A 20986-nucleotide genomic window follows, 5' to 3' on the forward strand; every position below is an offset into this window, starting at 1 on the left:
CCGGTACTTTTAAGCTAATGCTCTATCCTCAGCATAGGCCAGCAATATCTGATCAACAGTGGTCCGCCACTAATAAAGCGCCATAGCTGGCGTATGCCTCTCTATAACTTCGGTGCATCCAGCGCCGTTTCTAAATGTAAGACTGCTTACTTGATGTCTTACATTTAGACCATTTTCTACACCCACAATTTAAGACCTGGCGTGAGTGGGGAGAAGTTGCAGATTGCGGCGCAACTAACCTTTGCACCGCTATCTACATCTGAAATACGACTAATTTCTATATAGTAGATGAGCCCCTATATGTAAATCTGCTAGGTAGAACGATTTAAAAGAAGTTAACCAAAAGCGGCCAGTTTATTACCTTTACAACGTAACTGGCAAGAACATAAAAGGGTCACATGAGCCCAAACACTTAGGATTATTTTCCTATAAAACATGTACAAAATAGGATTTATGGCAATTGCTTGAACCTTCGACACCACTGGGTATACTCTGTGTTGGTATATGGAGTACATATACCTGACATTCCATCAGCCATGATTTAATACATAATAATCCCCATATACTGTCAGTCACTACAAAACATTGCAATTAGTTATAGGAAATGACAACTTCATAAGCACCCATCACCAAGTGTATCTTTGTGCAGTCCCCCATACAGAATCATTGCATTCCACTCAGATACATAACGTCACGCCAGGGATGTAGACAGATGACTTTCTTATCAATGAATAGTCATACAGATTTTAGCATTCATCACAGTCAGGATTATTAGAGAGAACAATTCATTCTGCTGTCTTTTTTCGGATTGGTACAGAGGTTTTTGCTTGTGTCCACAGTCACTGAAAGATAAGAGAAGCCTTGTATGGTCTTCAGACATCACCCACTATGAGTGGACATGTGCACCTTTAGTAAGTAAGACAGTTAAGGCACTGACACAAATATACTAGACACACCAAGTGTTAATACACTGGTCCAAAAAAAAATACTCAAAAGCAGGTGGTCATAGTTCTTTATACAGTCTTTCCTCTGCCCTCTGAAACCACATCTTCTGGCTTTGCCCTCATGTACCATTCAACCCAAGACCCATCATATATGGCAGTGTCCTCTTTACCACAGAGAAACGCGGCCAGGGCAATATGGCAGGCTGTGACTCCAGAGCCACACGAGGCTACAAGATGACGAGAGAGGTCGATGCCCTTCTCCTGGAACAGACTCCGGAGCTCTTCAGGTGATTTCTCACTGCCATCACTTGTGAGGAAGCTTGGGAAAGGGAGATTTAATGATCCGGGGATATGTCCAGGTTCAATGCCTTAAAAATGAAGATACAGAAAGACAGTTAAACGGCTGACTGATTACACTGACTCCATCCTTATAATGAAGCAAATAAAGTACACAGGTATTTGTTAAATTCCATAAGATGTTCAAGTTTTTTTATGCAGTTTTGGAAGCCAGAAACGAACTATAAATGGAGGACACAAAAAGGAAAACAGAACGGGCGGCCCATTATAGAAATGCCTATTCTTTTCCGCAAAAGGACAAGAATAGGACATGATCTAGAATTTTTGCCGGAGCAACAGATGCAGACAGCACACGGAGTGCTGTCCACATCTTTTGTGGCCCCACTGAAGTGAATGGGTCCGCATCAGAGCCGCCAAAAAAATGCGGCTCCGATGCGGAACCAAACTACGTTCGTGTGAGTGCGCCCTAAGAGTAGGTTCACAAAGTTTTTTGGAGGAGGCTTTGAGGCAGATTTTCCAGCCAAATCCAGAAGTGGGTTTAAAAGGAATTGAAAATATAAAGGAAGGACCTGTACTTCTCCTTGCTGGATCCACTTCTGGCTTTGGCAGAGAAACCTGCAGGAAGACCCACACCCCATACCCCACACGCGTTCGTGTGAATGTAGCCCAAGTCTAAGTAATACATAGGTCTACTCTACCTGCTCAACAAGATTCTATGCACTTTGTGGACCCTTAGTAACTTACAGGTGCCTTGAAACTCTTACTAAAGTGGTTTTCCATCTTGTAAAGGGATGGCTTATGGCTATGATAAGCCATCACTTTACGATTTGTGGGGTCCATCCTCTGGGACCCCAACCAATCTTGAAAATGAAGCGCCACAGCTCTTTACCTCTGTGATCCCTTTCCTGTACAGTTGGGTAGCCGGGAGGTGAAAACTAAAGGTGGGGGAAGCACTACATTGATGCTGTGGTGCCTTCATGCTTAAGATCCAGACCACCACAGATCATAACCAAATGATTTATCCTAAAGCTTAGAAGCCAAAACTGCCCATACACTCTGAATAACTGTTGCATGATCATCTGGCTGACCGCTATCCGCCTCCCTCCAGTCTTCCCCATACACGTTTGGATGAACGTGTCTGTACATTCTACCGGGAGAGCAGTGAAAGCCTCTGGCAGACACTTCTCTGGTGGCTTCGTCTGATCCTAGTCTCCCCCAACACTATCTGTCAGGTGAGTCAAGAGCTCCCCACACAATTAGTGTTGGTTGAACTAACCATTCTCAGCGGGTTCGGCTGACGAAAGAATAAAATGTATGGCCAGCTTAAAGGGAGTCTGTCACCACATTTTGACATTATAGACCACATAGCGCTGTAGCATAACTGTAGACTATTCAAATGGTACCTTTGTTGCGTTATTGTGAAGTTCACCCGAGGCAAAAACAGACTTTTATTCGTATGTAAATGAGGGCTCGCAAGTGCCCAGGGGCAGCGTTCACTTCGTTGGAGCCCAGGCTGCTCTGCCTATTTTGCTCAATTCATCAGCCTCTGCCCGCCCTTCTCTTCCCTTGCGTCCTTCTCTCCCAGAGAGATCCCGCGCTCTCCCACGCTGGGCTGGGGCATGAGCACTGCGATGCCCATTGTGGGCATCACTGTAGCTTCTGCAGTGCGCATGCCCCGGCCCAGCGAGGGAACTCTCTGGGAGAGAAGGAGGACGCAAGGGAAGAGCAGGGCGGGCAGAGGCAGAGATATGAGCAAAAGAGGCAGAGCCACCTGGGCTCCAACGAAGTGAATGCCGCTCCTGGGCACTTGTGAGCCCTCATTTACATACGAATAAAAGGCAGTTTTTGCCTCGGGTTAACTTCACAAGAACACAAAAAGGTACCATTTGAATCATCTACAGTCATGCTACAGCGCTATGCAAGCGGTCTATAATGTCAAAATGTGGTGACAGACTCCCTTTAAGGGTGAAATTTATCAAGACCTGTGTGCACGCCTTGCCATGAATCAAAATAGATCCTCCAGCTGTCCGTGCACCCAGAATGAAATCTATGCCAGCCTGTAGGTGCTGTAGATTTCAGTCATCATTTATGACTGAAAAGCAGTATACCGAAGTGAGGAGGGCAGCCTAATGGCATTTAAAGAAGTGCAAACCTACCTTTTACGTGCGATGATAATCAGAAGAAAAATAAAAGGTATTTAAACGCATGATGACATTAAACTAACAGATATGATTTACATACAAACCCAACCTCACCTTCTCTGGGTTCAGGTTCAAGCCCTCTGAATCTTCCCTCCACTCTTGCATCTACCATTTGAAATGTCTTCTTTTCCACATTCTCTTCCATCTCCTCATGCCCTACAACTTGGGATGTGTTCAGCTTTGCTTGGAACTCAGTTGGCTGTGGACGGGGCTCCTTCCCAGAGTTTACTGGATGTCCTTCTCTAAGCCAAGCTTTGAGGCCACCATCCAACACTGAGACCCGGGGATGTCCAAATACTCTAAACATCCACCACAGCCGAGGAGCACTGAAAGAGCCAAAATCACTTGCATCATATACAATGACATGGCTGTTATTGGATACCCCAAGCCGCCCTGCGTATTCAGAAAACTGTTCTGCGGTGGGTAGCATATGGTCATATGGGGAGGTACGATCACTGCAAGCATCAATGTCAAAGAAGTAAGCTCCAGGAATATGGCGTTCCTTGTACTCGCGCCATGGGTCCCGTCCAGATTTAGGAAGATGCCATGAAGCATCAAGAATACGAAGGGTTCCCTTTACAGATGAGCCAGGCCGTATAGATTCCCACAGCCATCGAGGAGAAACCAGGGCACGGGGCAGAAGCTGGGTCATGATGAAAGTACTAGAACAGAACTAAGACAAAAATAATACAGATAAATGTAAGAGCTGTTCACAGAGGAGAACTAGGTACAAACATAGGCCAACAAAAAACTATTTTAGGAACGTGCTGTTGAATAGGCTGCACTTAGTTTTGCATAAAGCATCTATAAAAGGACACTAGAGTTCTGAACCAAAAGAACCTAAATGGTCACTGCACACGTTACAGATTACATGCAGTTTTTCTGCACAGAAAAACCTCTTTCACACTGGCGTGTGCGCCCCGTTGCCGTATTGCGGAACGCATTTGCGGATCCGCAATACACAGGTGCCGTTCCGTGGGCATTCCGCATCACGGATGCGGAATGGAACCACGTAACGGAACCCTACAGAGTGCTTCGATGGAGTTGCGTCACGTACTTCCGTTCCACAAAAAGATAGAATATGTCCTATCTTTTCGTGGATGGGTCCGCGATCCACTGCAGCTGCCCCACGACCACGGGGCACACACGCCAGTGTGAAAGAGGCCTTATACAGTACCAGCAAAGTGAATGCGATTTGCCGAAATCTCATCTACACACACACTGCATAATTTTGTAAGATTTTAAAATCTGTAAAATGTCATGTTTATGCGATTCTGCATCTTATGTGGAGTGGTTTCCCCACAGACTTCAATGGGGCTGTTAAAATAAATGGAAAATCTGCAGCAAAAAAGAATAAAAATAAATAAAAGCACAAAACTGACACAATGCAGATTCATCTGCACACAAATAGGCGACATGTACAAGGGGTTGTCCTGGACTACACAGACGGTGTTCAGCACCAGTTCGCATTTGCAGTACAAATTCACCCTGGAGACCTGTTCTGAAGGAAGAAGCTACATGGGCCTAGTTTACGCACAGCGCGTGTCTACACTTATACTCCTTGTCTATGTGAAAGCCCCACGTTAAAGCTCAGCTTCCATGACTGCAGCAGCTTTGCCCTGATCATTTTGATTAAATAGATGGATAAGAAAATATAAACCAATATATGAAGTGGTTTGAAAGGAAAAAACAAAAACAAAACTAAACTAATGGCCATCTACTATTCTCCCATTTTCCGTGACTTGTCCTAATGGATAGCTGGTAAATCCCCCTGCACATGGCAGCCTGGTGCAGCAACAGAATGGCCCCAAATGTCATATATTTGGAAGGACAGCCTCATGTTAAGTTATACGTTGATAAGGAAGAGTTAAAATCCCTTTACATGGGACTATTATTGGGGATGAACGTTAATAAAGCCAATAACCGGTCCGTATAAAGGTGCCGCTGATCACCCGATAAATGAGTAAGTGCCATAGTTGAGGTGGACTAGAGTTGAGCGAAGCGAGCTTCAGATGCTTAGTGCGAAGTTGCTTCGTTCAAAACTTCGATTCAGACTAGTATCTCTGAACCGAAGCAGAGTTCCGGTTTACACTTAAAAAAAAATAATAATAACCGACATCGGAGCCTAGACAAATTTCCGTACAGTATTATTCCGAAGTTTTGAATTAAGCGACTTCGGATTAAGCATGCAAAGCTCGCTTCGCTCAACTCTAATGTGAAAACCAAAATCAACATTTGTGGGCAGCAGATCGTCCTGTGGTAACAACAATCTGCTGCCCAGAAACAATGAATCTGTATGAGAATGGATTATTGCTTATCCCTACACCATGGAGGCGATTGCGGCATGTGAATGCAACTCTCACTTCCTCTGACGAGCAGGCAGTTATCTGGAAGGAACAGTTCTTTCCCAATCATTACCTGCTCAGTCGGCACATGCGAATAAGTCATGCTGTAAAAAAAAACAAAAAAAAAACGAATGCCACTCTTCCAATCACTAGCTGCCAGGATGCCCGACTAGTGATTAGCTAAGCAGTAATCCCTGCAACGTCAAGGCCCAGGGGACCCGAAGACTGTTTGAACAGCATTGGATCGGTAATGGGGAGGAAGAGTATAAACTCTTTACAGCTAGTGAGAACATTTTAAAAGTTTTTTTTTTTGCTCTGGAAATCCCCTGTAATCAGATTAAAATCGCTGCCACTTTACTATGGTTCTGCGCCAGTCTTTTGGCATGGAATCAGGGCCTTTATGCATGTGGAGTACATCAAATGCTGCATGGATGCCGATTCAAAATTTTAAAATCCTGATCCACACACATACAGATCTGTGAAGATACAGTCCCTAAACTACAAGCATATAAAGAATCTTTAAAAAAGTGATGTCTGTTTTCACACATGCACAACAGAGCAGAAATGGTACCTGTACTGAGCACCCCGAGGAAATATATGGCATCATACGGATCTGTTAACATGGCTTTAGGGTTGGTTCTAACTGAGCAAAATGTTTTGTTTTTTCTAAGAAAAACTCTGGATTTGGAGCTGGACTGTAAATATAAAAAGAAACTGTATTTTTTACCCTATAAAGACGCATCTGCCCATAAGAGGCACCTAGGTTTTAGAGGAACATAAGAAAAAAAAAATTCTCTCATCAGACCTCAGCTCAGAGCCCCAATGTTAATCAGACCCCCCCCCCCCAAATCAAACCTTAGATCAGATGCCCAATTTTTATGAGACCCCAAACAGACCTCCATGTTAATGAGCCCCATATTAAATCAGACCTCAGATCGGGCGAAAAAAAAAAATATATATAATAATTTTCAAAAAACATACCACTCCTGCATCAGACACAGCCGCTGCTCCTGTGATCCAGTGCTCTCCCTGCTGCGCTGTTCCCCGACCCATAATAGAAGTGCTCATTAGTATTCGCCCTATAAAACGCAGTGACACCCCTCCACTTTGGGGGTGCGTCTTATAGGGCGAAAAAAACTGTAAGTGCAAAAGCAATTTTTAATACAAATACATACAGGAAAGCGCAGCTAATGCACATGATCGTATTCTGTATCCGTGTCAGAGCCGCATTTGTTTGCGGATCGCACACAGAACCCTACATTAACCGTATTTTATGGCCCACACAACGGACGCAGTCGAGTGCATGAGCCCTTAGGCGGACCCTCACACTTTTGCAGAAATTTGTGTGACTGAAAGTCAGTTCCATTCATCTGAAGGGGGTTGTTTTGGCAGCAAACATGCAAACCACATTCAGATAAATGGAGCAGATTTTCATTTCAAAATCTGCAGCATGTGAAAGACATAAATTACCCTTACCGGTAATTGGATTTTCCCCACGCCTCCACAACAGCACGACCTGGAGGTTGGCCCGCCTTCTCAGGGACAGGAAACAATAGCGAGATCAGCCGATAAAGGGCCCCCCTCCCTCCTACGGTACCTCTCCAGTTATTAACCTAGGACAGGGCTTGACAAATTTCCTTGGAATCTAGGAGCCAGCTAAAAAAAGTTAGGAGCCAGGCGGAGCCGCGTCAAAGTCCCCAGTAGATGCCCCCATAGTGCTCCCCCCCTCCCAATAATGCTGTATACCATGTTACATATGCAGTGTACATGTGCTGTATAGTATGGTATATGCAGTATACAGGACCATGATATATGTACAGTATATAGGACTATGACATACAGTGTACGTGCTGACACCTCAGGCTCCTTCCTCACTTGGATGAGTGTAGTAGCAATTTGCACTGGGGCGGGTAGTTACCTGCAGGTGAACCTGAGAGCCACGAGGAGGGCGCAGGTCAGCACTATGGCCCCGCACAGCAGGTTAGGCCTCCAGCCCATCAGACACAGCAGCAGCTTAACGTGCCGCCAGGCCGGACTCTGCATTCCGCTTATAGAGCAGATGAACGGCCCGAGCTCGCTGGGGGCAGTACTGAGCTTCTCCTCATCACACCCCGGGGCCGAGCGCCGCCACATCTGTCACAGTGGACTTCCGCGGCGTACGCTCAGCCATGGGCGGGGAGCGTGTCCAAAGAGCAGCCGCGTATATGGAACCTAAGGCACAGTCACACAGCTCTCCGCTCATCTCCACTCCTGTGTTGCCTCCGGACAGAATGGCCCCCCTCCGGAGCTCCGCGCCCGTCACCCGGGCACCTTTGAAAACGGGCTGACAAATACCCAAGCGCCAGGACCAAATTCCTGGTCGCCATGGCGACCTGGGATTTGTCGAGCCCTGACCTAGGACTCAGAAAAGGCATGAAACAAGGAGCAATTTAATAATAAGGCATAAACAGAGGTAATATCTCTTGAACTAAGGTTCTTCAAACTCAATAGTGTGCCGCAAAAGAAGGCAACGGCTCATAATACGTAACAAAAAGGTATTTGAAAGTAAATACATATCTATATACACCCCCCCCCCCCCCCCCCTTTTTTTTTTTTGGGGTGGGAATCCTGTGCCGTTGTGGAGGCTAAAGGAAAATCCAAATACCGGTGAGAGTAATTTATGTCTTTTCCCCACGCCTCCACAACGGCACTACCTGGATGAATAACATAGTAGACATGACTAGGGTGGGACCACCGCAGATAAGACTCTGCGGCCAAAAGACAAGTCTCTATTGGTAGAAACGTCCAGCTTGTAATGCTTAAAAAAAAAAAAGTACAAGGGTTGGACCATGTGGCTGCTCGACAGATATCTTCCAATGAAGCCGAGACACCCTCAGCCCAGGATGCTGACAATGCTCTGGTGGAATGAGCTTTCAGTGAAGGAGGTGGAGCAATCCCCTCAGTCTCATAGGCTAAAGTAATGCAGGCCTTTATCCATCTGGAGATGGAGGTCTTGCTGGCTGCTTTGCCTCGGTGAAGCCCCAGATATTGTATTAGCAACTGGTTCGACCTTCTCAGATTCTTGGTTGCTTCCAAGTACTGTAGAACGCACCTTCTAACATCTAGGTTATGGAACTCCGGCAGCCCGCTCTGTATTTCACTTCCTGGTTCCGGTGAGGTCATAGCCCCTCCACCGTGCGTACCGCCGTGATTTACTCGGTCAGCACAGCGCACGGAGGAGTCACGTGGGGGAGCGTTCCCAGGCCCAGGAATGCCCCCTGCTGCCCACAGATCTGCCGGTCCAGTACCACAGGACGCGGGAGGTAGAAGCCCGGGGTTACCGGCGTCCGCCGGATTTACACCGAGAGGAGGGAGGGACAGTATGGCTGCGTCCCGCAGACCCTCCTCCTGTAACGGCCCTCTGGCAGAGCCGGGACTACTCACCAGAAGAAAGGCCGCGCGAGTTGCTGATCCGCAATCCCGACCTTCTGAGGGACAGGAAACAACTGGAGAGGTAAGAGGGAGGGGGGCCCCTTTATCGGCTGATCTCGCTATTGTTTCCCGTCCCTGAGAAGGCGGGCCAACCTCCAGGTAGTGCCGTTGTGGAGGCGTGGGGAAAAGCGCCCTTATGTCTCTATTGCAGTTTATGGAGACTTAAATTCACCTTGTCAGTGTGTCCTTGAAGATGTTCCAGTGCTCATACCAGGCATGGTTCACTCTAGTTAGGTCCAGTTTCATATTGTATTGTTTGTCTCAAAATACTTAAAACCCCACACCCAGGTCCCACCTTGATCTGGTCAGGCCACACCCCCTTCCACTCCTGAGCTGACGGGGATTGAAAAAATGAAGGTCAAAATCAACTTCTGTCAGCTGCAGGGGTGGGAGGGAGACTTTCTCCCTGCAACTCACACTCACTTAGGCTCCACTACACTTAGGCTTCATTCAGACGTCCGTAGTGCATTGCGGATCCGCAATACACCCAGCCGGCACCCCCTTAGAAATGCCTATTCTCGTCCGCAATTGCGAACAAGAATAGGACATGCTCTATTTTTTCCGGAGCTGCAGAGGTGGGAGGGAGGGTGACTTTCTCCCTGCAGATCACACTCAGACAGCACAGTGCTGCTGTCTTAGAGTGAGCTGTTCAGAAGGACACGCCCCCGATCCAGTAAAGGCCACTGTTAAGTGGGCGGGCCCCTGTGGAGGTCACTGTCAAGGGGGTGGTATGCTGTGAAAGTCACTGTTAAACCACCTCAGCCCCCAGTGCTTAAACACCCTGAAAGACCAGGCCACTTTTTACACTTCTGACCTACACTACTTTCACCATTTATTGCTCGGTCACGCAACTTACCACCCAAATGAATTTTACCTCCTTTTCTTCTCACTAATAGAGCTTTCATTTGGTGGTATTTCATTGCTGCTGACATTTTTACTTTTTTTGTTATTAATCGAAATTTAACGATTTTTTTGCAAAAAAATGACATTTTTCACTTTCAGTTGTAAAATTTTGCAAAAAAAAACGACATCCATATATAAATTTTGCTCTAAATTTATTGTTCTACATGTCTTTGATAAAAAAAAAATGTTTGGGTAAAAAAAAAAATGGTTTGGGTAAAAGTTATAGCGTTTACAAACTATGGTACAAAAATGTGAATTTCCGCTTTTTGAAGCAGCTCTGACTTTCTGAGCACCTGTCATGTTTCCTGAGGTTCTACAATGCCCAGACAGTACAAACACCCCACAAATGACCCCATTTCGGAAAGTACACACCCTAAGGTATTCGCTGATGGGCATAGTGAGTTCATAGAACTTTTTATTTTTTGTCACAAGTTAGCGGAAAATGATGATTTTTATTTTTTTTTCTTACAAAGTCTCATATTCCGCTAACTTGTGACAAAAAATAAAAAGTTCTATGAACTCACTATGCCCATCACGAAATACCTTGGGGTCTCTTCTTTCCAAAATGGGGTCACTTGTGGGGTGGTTATACTGCCCTGGCATTCTAGGGGCCCAAATGTGTGGTAAGGAGTTTGAAATCAAATTCTGTAAAAAATGACCTGTGAAATCCGAAAGGTGCTCTTTGGAATATGGGCCCCTTTGCCCACCTAGGCTGCAAAAAAGTGTCACACATCTGGTATCTCCGTACTCAGGAGAAGGTGGGGAATGTGTTTTGGGGTGTCATTTTATATATACCCATGCTGGGTGAGAGAAATATCTTGGTCAAATGCCAACTTTGTATAAAAAAAAAAAAATGGGAAAAGTTGTCTTTTGCCAAGATATTTCTCTCACCCAGCATGGGTATATGTAAAATGACACCCCAAAACACATTCCCCAACTTCTCCTGAGTACGGAGATACCAGATGTGTGACACTTTTTTGCAGCCTAGGTGGGCAAAGAGGCCCATATTCCAAAGAGCACCTTTCGGATTTCACAGGTCATTTTTTACAGAATTTGATTTCAAACTCCTTAACACACATTTGGGCCCCTAGAATGCCAGGGCAGTATAACTACCCCACAAGTGACCCCATTTTGGAAAGAAGACACCCCAAGGTATTCGCTGATGGGCATAGTGAGTTCATGGAAGTTTTTATTTTTTGTCACAAGTTAGTGGAATATGAGACTTTGTATGAGAAAAAAAAAAAAAAAAAAAAATAATCAGCATTTTCCACTAACTTGTGACAAAAAATAAAAAATTCTAGGAACTCGCCATGCCCCTCACGAAATACCTTGGGGTGTCTTCTTTCCAAAATGGGGTCACTTGTGGGGTAGTTATACTGCCCTGGCATTTTCCAGGGGCCCTAATTTGTGGTAAGTAGGTAAATGACCTGTGAAATCCTAAAGGTGCTCTTTGGAATATGGGCCCCTTTGCCCACCTAGGCTGCAAAAAAGTGTCACACATGTGGTATCGCCGTATTCAGGAGAAGTTGGGGAATGTGTTTTGGGGTGTCATTTTACATATACCCTTGCTGGGTGAGAGAAATATCTTGACAAAAGACAACTTTGCCCATTTTTTTATACAAAGTTGGCATTTGACCAAGATATTTCTCTCACCCAGCATGGGTATATGTAAAATGACACCCCAAAACACATTCCCCAACTTCTCCTGAGTACGGCGATACCAGATGTGTGACACTTTTTTGCAGCCTAGATGCGCAAAGGTGCCCAAATTCCTTTTAGGAGGGCATTTTTAGACATTTGGATACCAGACTTCTTCTCACGCTTTGGGGCCCCTAGAATGCCAGGGCAGTATAAATACCCCACATGTGACCCCATTTTGGAAAGAAGACACCCCCAGGTATTCCGTGAGGGGCATGGCGAGTTCATAGAAATTTTTTTTTTTTGGCACAAGTTAGCGGAAATTGATATTTTTAATTTTTTTCTCACAAAGTCTCCCGTTCCGCTAACTTGGGACAAAAATTTCAATCTTTCATGGACTTAATATGCCCCTCACGGAATACCTGGGGGTGTCTTCTTTCCGAAATGGGGTCACATGTGGGGTATTTATACTGCCCTGGCATTCTAGGGGCCCTAAAGCGTGAGAAGAAGTCTGGAATATAAATGTCTAAAAAATTTTACGCATTTGGATTCCGTGAGGGGTATGGTGAGTTCATGTGAGATTTTATTTTTTGACACAAGTTAGTGGAATATGAGACTTTGTAAGAAAAAAATAAAAATAATTCCGCTAACTTGGGCCAAAAAAAATGTCTGGAGCCTTACAGAGGGGGTGATCAATGACAGGGGGGTTGATCAATGACAGGGGGGTTGATCAATGACAGGGGGGTTGATCAGAGAGTCTATATGGGGTGATCACCACAGTCATTGATCACGCCCATGTAAGGCTTCATTCAGACGTCCGGATGCGTTTTGCGGATCCGATCCATCTATCAGTGCATCCGTAAAAATCATGCGGACATCTGAATGGAGCTTTACAGGGGGGTGATCAGGGAGTCTATATGGGGTGATCACCACAGTCATTGATCATGCCCCTGTAAGGCTTCATTCAGACGTCCGTATGCGTTTTGCGGATCCGATCCATCTATCAGTGGATCCGTAAAAATCATGCGGACGTCTGAATGGAGCTTTACAGGGGGGTAATCAATGACAGGGGGGTGATCAGGGAGTCTATATGGGGTGATCACCACAGTCATTGATCACGCCCCTGTAAGGCTTCATTCAGACGTCCGTATGCGTTTTGCGGATCCGATCCATCCATCAGTGGATCCGTAAAAATCATGCGGACGTCTGAATGGAGCTTTACAGGGGGGAAATCAATGACAGGGGGGAAATCAATGACAGGGGGGAAATCAATGACAGGGGGGAAATCAATGACAGGGGGGAAATCAATGACAGGGGGGAAATCAATGACAGGGGGGTGATCAGGGAGTCTATATGGGGTGATCAGGGGTGATCAGGGGCTAATAAGGGGTTAATAAGTGACGGGGGGGGTGTAGTGTAGTGGTGCTTGGTGCTACTTTACTGAGCTACCTGTGTCCTCTGGTGGTCGATCCAAACAAAGGGGACCACCAGAGGACCAGGTAGCAGGTATATTAGACGCTGTTATCAAAACAGCGTCTAATATACCTGTTAGGGGTTAAAAAAAATCACATCTCCAGCCTGCCAGCGAACGATCGCCGCTGGCAGGCTGGAGATCAACTCTCTTACCTTCCGTGCCTGTGTGCGCGCGTTCACAGGAAATCTCGCGTCTCGCGAGATGACGCGTATATGCGTCCAGGCGGAATGAATCAACCACCTCCAGGACGCGTCTGTGCGTACAGCGGTCCGGAGGTGGTTAAAGGGGAAGGCTGCTGTAAAGGTCAAAGTTAAGGGGGTGGGCTGCTTTGGAGGTCCAATTTTAAGGGACGGAGCAATGTGGTGGTCACAGTTTTGGGGGCGGGATGCTGTAGATGTCACTGTTATAGTGGATAGTGTTGATATCTTTTAACGACACACACAAACATTAAATGAAATAGATTACATATACCCGGGCGAAGCTGGGTCCTTCTGCTAGTAGTAAATAAAAGAGCCCTTGCCCTGTGCGATCCAGTCATGTCTTCTCCGATGCTAACATCAGGGGGGCTGTCTGGGTGAAAATACGGGTATGTCCAGGTTCAGATCTGAATCCAGAAAACCCCTTTGAGGCTCTGTGCACAATAGGGTTAATTTACATTTTACACAGTTCTTCATTCCCCCCCTGCGCTGCCAGACAAATGATCTAATTTATGATGAGGTGTGTGCCTGACTGGAGTAGTTTTTACTCCTGTTTAATGCCCCTTTCAAATCCGCACCACAGGTCAATGTACGCTACAGATTTTTTATTTTTCTTCAGCAACTTTGCTGGTGCTGTTCACGGCTGTGGATTTGCCACACAAAAATCAGAGATGGCAGATCCCCACCGTGTCCGCCATGTATGAACCCACCCTAAAGCCTCATTCACACGTCCATGATGTACCCCATGATAAGATGGTCAGTGATTCATCTGGGAAGATGCCCATGAAGGATCCACATTTGGTCCCCCGTGTCCGTTTTTTTGCCCTCCCTGCATTTCACTGACACTATGCACAGCTGAAAATTTATTTTCATAGCATTTCCTCCTAAGGGCTTGTTCACACGAACGTAAGGGCTCCGCGCCTGTGCTGTGGACCACAAATTGCGGTCTGCAATGCACGGACACCGACCGTGGGGCAGCCGCATGCGGATCGCAGACCCATTCACTTGAATGGGGTCTGTGATCCATCCGTTCCGCAAAAAGATAGAACTTGCTCTATCTTTTTGCGGAACACCAGAGAAGCACTCCGTAGTGCTTCCCTTCCGCATCTCCGGACCCATTCAAGTGAATGGGTCCGCATTCGAGATGCGGAATGCTCACGGTTGGTGACCCGTGTATTTTGGAACCGCCATATGCCCTAAGGGCTCATGGGGACCGCACCATCTATTTGGCCTGAGCTGACAGATGCAGACCCATTCAACTGCAAAAAAATAGGAGAGCATATTCTATTTTTTTGCTGTGGGATGACATGGACCGAAATGCCACAAAAGGGCTCCGTAGTGCTTCCGTGGCCTACTGCTCCCTGCCTCCACATTGGGTCTGCATCTGTGATTTGGTGCCCGTATACTGTGGACCTGCTGTTTGCAGGCTGCCGTATGGGCACGGCAGGCATGAGCCCTGAGGCCTTGTTCACAAATTTTCTTTTTCACCAATGTGTGCGGTCTGCGTTTTTGTATGAGATTAGACAAATCCTATGTACACTTCAATTTATGCACAGAAAAAAAAAAAAAAAAAAAAAAAAAGGGGCTATCTGCCGTGCGGATTTAGAAAGCCACAGCATATTAATGGTTTGTGCAGATTTCACCCTTCTCAATAAGAGCGAAATCTGCTGAAAACCTGCACCAAAACCGCACAGAATACGTGCTTTTTGTTTGTACTGATCTGGTGTGAAAATGCACAGAAACAAACAGGTTTGTGGCGGACCGTATATGGAACCATTCATTTCAATGTATCCGCAAAAAAATAAATAAGTGTGCCTTCCAGTTCCATATGTGTGTTCCGCAAAAGAATAGAAAATGTCCTATTATTGTTCGCATCACGGACAAGGATAGGACTGTTCTATTAGGGACCAGCTGTTCCGTTACGGAATGAACACAAAATACAGACGGTCGTGTGCATGAGCCCTTAGGGTGGGTTCACATCAGCATTATGTATTCCGTTATGTCTTCCATAAGACGGAAGTCAAAACGGAAGCCTTTAAGAGGCATTCCGTTATGATCCGTCATAATAGAAGCAGGGCTGTGGAGTCAATTTTGGGTACCTGGAGTCGGCAAAAAATTAACCGACTCCTACTAGATTTAAATTGGAATAAAAAATAAAAAAAGCAAGTTTAAATGTCCCAATTCACAAAAAGTTATAATTAATTACCGTATTTTTCGCCCTATAAGACGCGCCTAGGTTTTTGAGGAGGAAAATAAGAAAAAAAAATATATATTTTGAACCAAATAGGTGTGCTTTTGGTGGGTTTTGAACTAATGGTGGTCTGTGGGTGGCACTGTTATGGGGGCATCTGTGGGTGACACATATATAGCATCTTATCTTATGTGTCATCCACAGATCCCCCCATAACAGTGTCCCTATGTAGTGAATGGGGGCCGGCATCTGTTTCTGTAATGGCAGCGGGGCCCGGTGCCTGCTTCATACATAAAGTGGGCAGAGCAGGCGCGTGACGTAGTGAGCTCCTCTACGAGCGCCCACCCGGCCTCCTGACTGCCAAGAAGTTAGTAGTAAGTAGTACAGCGCTAGATTAAAGATGATTGGAATACTTTACCAATACCCACAAGTTAGATATGATTACCGTATACTACAGTGAGCGGGGCCCGGTGTAGTAGAATACAGTGACTGCACCGGACCCCGCTGCCATTACAGAAACAGATGCCGGCCCCCAGACCCTCCTCCCTCTCAGGCTATTCACCGGACGGTCGCAGCATTCGCCCCCATAAGACGCACTGCTATTTCCCCCCCCCCCCCCCACACACTTTTTCAAAAAATACGGTACTTCTCTACTGTAAGAATAAAGGCCAATGCATGCAGTGCGTCACGTTACCGCAAAACGAACACGTTAAGTGACCATGAAGAAGCATGCTTTTCATATGCTTCACTATATGGCTCGCAACGCACAGTTAAGGAGCGGCAATACTTCTACTTTCCATTAGGAGTGGGCGATATAGGCGATATTAATTTGTGCCACGATATGGATTTTGTGCATATCGCCAGACCGCGATATGAGCACGGAGCGGTAGTGAATGATCGCGCTCTCGGCGCGCACCATGTTCTCCTGAGCCGGCACAGTGGAGAAGGATGGAGTTCCTCCCACCCCACTGTGCGTGGCTGCCGCTGGCCACCAATAAGAACAGAGTAGGAGGAGGAGGGGAGGGACTGTGGCCACTGCGCCACCAATGAATGCCTGAATACCAACGTAGCGTTCATGTGCCGGCCAGATCCCGGCCCCTATGACTGCACGCTGCGATCCGCCGCAATTAACCCCTCAGTTGAGGGGTTAATCACGCGGATATCAGCGTCCTGTCAGAGGTCGGGTGCCGGGAATGTTCTTCAGTCTCTGCATTGGTGGCAGTTCCGATCAGAGTCCCAGCAGTGTAATGCTGGGGCTCCGATCGGTTACCATGGCAGCCAGGACGCTACTCAAGTCCTGGCTGCCATGGTAAGCGGTCGGAGCCCAAGCATTACACTGCTGGGACTCCGACCGGAACTGCCCACTGCCACCAATAATTAATACTTGGGAGCGAAGGGGGGGTGGGTTTGAGTTACCAGAGGGGGCTGATAAGAGGGAGAGGCTGATCAGAGGCTGGGGGGCACATGAGAGGCTGGCTGCCATGGTCAGCTCCCTGCTGTTGTGTGCACAAAGCACAGGGCAGCAGGGAGAGTGTAAAGTCCTATTCATACTAATAGAGCTCTATTACGGTGAATATGACAAGGGTTCTAGCCCTTAAGGAGGCTAATAGTTATTAAATAAAAAGTAAAAAAAAAAAAAAAAAAAAAATTTAAACACCCTCCCCCAAATATAGAAAACAATATATCACGATATATAATCGCATATCACACATGCTTAAAATTATATCGCAATCTAGATTTTAGGCCATATCGCCCACCCCTACTTTCCATTGTGTTGTGTTCCGCTGTTACAGGGAACGCAACGTCCATGGTTAACCTCGCCTCTCACTAATAACTGAGACACTTGTATAAGTGAAGGGAATGGATAGTCAATAGTTCAAGACTGAAGCTTTAAACCATTTGAAAAACTGCTGTCATTCAGCTAAGGCTATATAAACTTGTAAACTCAGATTGTTAGCCTAAACTTTAAACATGACTATGGGATTCTCCTAGGAAAATCATGTTTTAAATAAATGCCCCTTCCCCTGCCCCTTCCTGGATCCTCCCACTGCCCTATCTTCAGCAGAAGATCAGCACACAAAGGAGAAGGCAGCAGCTTCCTCGCCAGTAGTTCTGTGGTAATGACATGTATGTTGCCTTTCTTTCCTTCAAGGAATGTATAAAATACATTTGCATATTAAATACTGAGTCGTCGGAAGTACCAAAAACTGAGGAGTCGGAAGTACCAAAAACTGAGGAGTCGGAGCATTTATCTACCGACTCCACAGCCCTTAATAGAAGTCTGAGGGAATCATAATGGATCCATCTGGTTCCTGTTATGCAAGAAGGAAAACAAAGTCCAGAACTTTTTTGTCCGTTCTACATAACAGGAACCAGACGGGTCCGTTAGGATTCCCATAGACTTCTATTATGACTGATCAAACGGAATGCCTTTTAAAAGGCTTCCGTTTTGACTTCCGTCATAATACAAGTCTATGGGCAGCATAACGGATCTGTCCTGGTTTCTGTTATGCAGGACTGGACTCTTGCATAATGGATCCGTTATACTGCCCATAGACTTGTATTATGAAGGAACAAAACGGAATGCCTCTTAAAGGCTTCCGTCTTATGGATTCCGTTATTTCCCATTATAACGGAATACATAATGCTGATGTGAACCCCCCCCCCCCCTTACTCACATCAGTGTTTGGTCAAAACCAGGACTGAAGCCTCCACAGACATAAGGTATAGGGGAAAGAACGGCACCTGTTCTGGGCTCACAATCACTGATGTGTACTTAAGGCTTCAGTGTAAAAGTCCATATATATCTCCTCGCCCCTCAGAGCCGGATCTTTTTATACATTTTACCGCACAAGGTCTGGATTGTATTCTCACAGTGTATAGAGCAGCTGTGAGCCCTGTGCACATGGTGGCATAGCGTGGGCATTGAGGGGCAATGGCCTTGCCATAAAAAAAAACAGATAAACACTCCCTGGACTTTATCAGGGACTGTGTACACTGGCAACCGCAGCTAATGAGGCGGCAAAGTGCAGCGGACACAGAGTTAAATTGCTCATATGTAATGGAGCGGAGCCCTTTCTGCAGGGCGGGGGGAGGGGAAGAACTACTGACCGCAGAGATGAGCGAATTTCCAGTAATGAAATTCGTTCACGCTTTGTTTGGTGGTAAAAGGTGAATTTTGTTAGGAGTCCGTTACCACAGACCATAATGCAATTCTATGACTTCATGTCTTTAGAGGCATTCAGTTATTAATTCCACCATAATAGAAGTCTATGACCTGCATAGCGGAAATGGGACGGATCCGTTATGCAGCCCATAGACTTATATTATGGCGGAATAAATAACGGAATGCCTTCTAAAGGCATTCCGACATAGAATTGCATTATAGTCCGTGGTAACAGACTCCATAACGATATTCACCTTTTACCACCAAACGAAGCGTGAACGAATTTCATAAGCGGAAATTCGCTCACCTCTGACTGACTGCAGGCAACTACTTACGGCTCAAATAGGGCAGCGAGCACTTGATAAGGCGGCCATATTTCCACTATCCTCCTCCACAATACGGAGCAGAATAGCAAACATTTTATAATCTGCAAAACGGACACACGGATCTGCAAAACAATATAGAAGTGTGCATGACCCTATAGAAATGAATGGGTCAGTGCGCCATCTGCAAAATAAGCGCCTAGCACATGGATGAATAATACGGTTGTGAGGACTAATGGGGTCATTTATCAAACTGGTGTAAAGTTGAACTGGCTTAGTTGTCCATAGAAACCGATCAGATTCCACCTTTCATTTTTTCACAGCTCCTTTGGAAAATGAAAGGAGGAATCTGGTTGCTATAGGCAACTAAACCAGTTCTACTTTACACCAGTTTGATAAATGACCCGCAAGTCTGCTATTGTCCTCCGTCCTGTTAACTGTTCCAGACCCATTCTTAGCACCAGTGGCTTCGTAAATTTGGTGATCAATCTGAAAATGATACTTTTTTTTAAATATATCAAAGGGGGGGGGGGAGGAAGAAATGGTGTTGAGTCACTGATAACTCTGCCCCCGAGTCCTCGACATCCAGAAGACTGCGCACGTCATTCCCCATTATGAGTAGAGGCACAAGAGCGTTTAATGCTCATGTGCCACCCGTACATCCCGATCTAGCCTCGTGCCTCTGCCCATAATGGGGGATGAAGTGCGCAGGTGCGGCAAATCTGTTGAACGGCGCTGGGTTTCTCACTAAGAGGAGGACGTAATCAGAAGAACCTAGGGCGGGAGAGAGGGGCGAAAGGGGAGGGGTTTCATATAAAAAGCAACGAGGGGCCTGGGCAATGGCCGCATGAACGCTGTCCCTGGGCACCTATAGAAGCTAGTTAAAGGGTTTCTACCACCACATTTTCACCTATTTAGCTGTCAGACACTAGCGATCTGCTAGTGTCTGCTCTACCTAACCAGGCTATTGTAATCCCTTTCTGTGCAGTGGTTACCCTAAAAAACGTAGTTTTATTGCTATGCTAATGAGCCTCTAGGTGCTATGGGGGCGTCTTTTCAGCACCTAGAGGCTCCGTCCACTCACTATTTCCGCCGCCCAGCGCGCTCCAGCCCGCCCCTCTCCTCTAGATTGACAGCCCACTCGCGCCTGCGCCGTGTGCTTCTGTATTCGGCGCAGGCACAGTGACTGTTGGACTGCTCCCTGCGCCATAATAGGCACAGGCGCAGTGAAGATGCCGGCGCAGGGAGACAGTCACTGCGCGTGCGCCGAATAAAGAAGTAGTCTGTCAATCTAGAGCAGAGGGGCGGGCTGGAGCGCGCTGGGCGGCAGAAATAGTGAGTAGACCGAGCCTCAACATATTGAATAAAAGTGTTTTTCTGAGAAAATCCTGATGTTAGTGCTCTATAATGGTGATTTTTAGGTGAAGACTCCCTTTAACACACCCCAAACTATTCCTAAAGCGGAACCTGAAGACGCCCTGCCCCCCAGACCCTGAAACTAGTGGCTGCAAACCTGCAAGAGGAACTGCCCTGCAAGCCTGGACCCCATAACTGCAGTACTACAACTCCCAGCAAGTCTGCTACATACTGCTTTCAACAAGCCAAGCTAAACGGCTGCAGTGTGCAGGTATATACTGCTACATGTGTTATCCCGGCACGGTCCTCGGAGCACTCACCACAGCCTGTCACCTCTGCCAGCTGTCGCCCTTCCTGTCACATCCCGGGTCCCGCCTTCCTCGGCCTCCAGTACCAGACACTTCCTGGTCAGTGCCCACTTACCGCCTGCAACACAGCACGTCCGCAGTTGTCACTTCTCAGGACGAAACCAATTGGGGA

General features: G+C 46.5%; 1 protein-coding gene across 1 annotated transcript; it reads right to left on the bottom strand.

Annotated features, from left to right (window-relative positions):
* Positions 1-319: 319 nt before the first annotated feature.
* Positions 320-20968, bottom strand: MPST (mercaptopyruvate sulfurtransferase). Its single transcript, XM_040406653.1, has 3 exons — positions 20827-20968; positions 3497-4115; positions 320-1312 (listed from the first exon to the last, which is right to left on the bottom strand). The coding sequence occupies exons 2-3, from the start codon at positions 4092-4094 to the stop codon at positions 1014-1016; spliced, it is 897 nt and encodes a 298-aa protein (XP_040262587.1). The 5' UTR covers positions 4095-4115; positions 20827-20968; the 3' UTR covers positions 320-1013.
* Positions 20969-20986: the final 18 nt, after the last annotated feature.

This window comes from Bufo bufo, chromosome 9, assembly GCF_905171765.1.
Source record: "Bufo bufo chromosome 9, aBufBuf1.1, whole genome shotgun sequence".
NCBI classification, from domain to species: Eukaryota; Metazoa; Chordata; class Amphibia; order Anura; family Bufonidae; genus Bufo; species Bufo bufo.

Excerpts from the sequence above, each read along its gene's own strand:
- MPST (XM_040406653.1), bottom strand. The coding sequence starts at position 4,094 with ATGACCCAGCTTCTGCCCCGTGCCCTGGTTTCTCCTCGATGGCTGTGG. Across the intron at positions 1,313-3,496 it reads TGAACCTGAACCCAGAGAAG|GCATTGAACCTGGACATATC; the intron begins GTGAGGTTGGGT and ends TTCATTTTTAAG.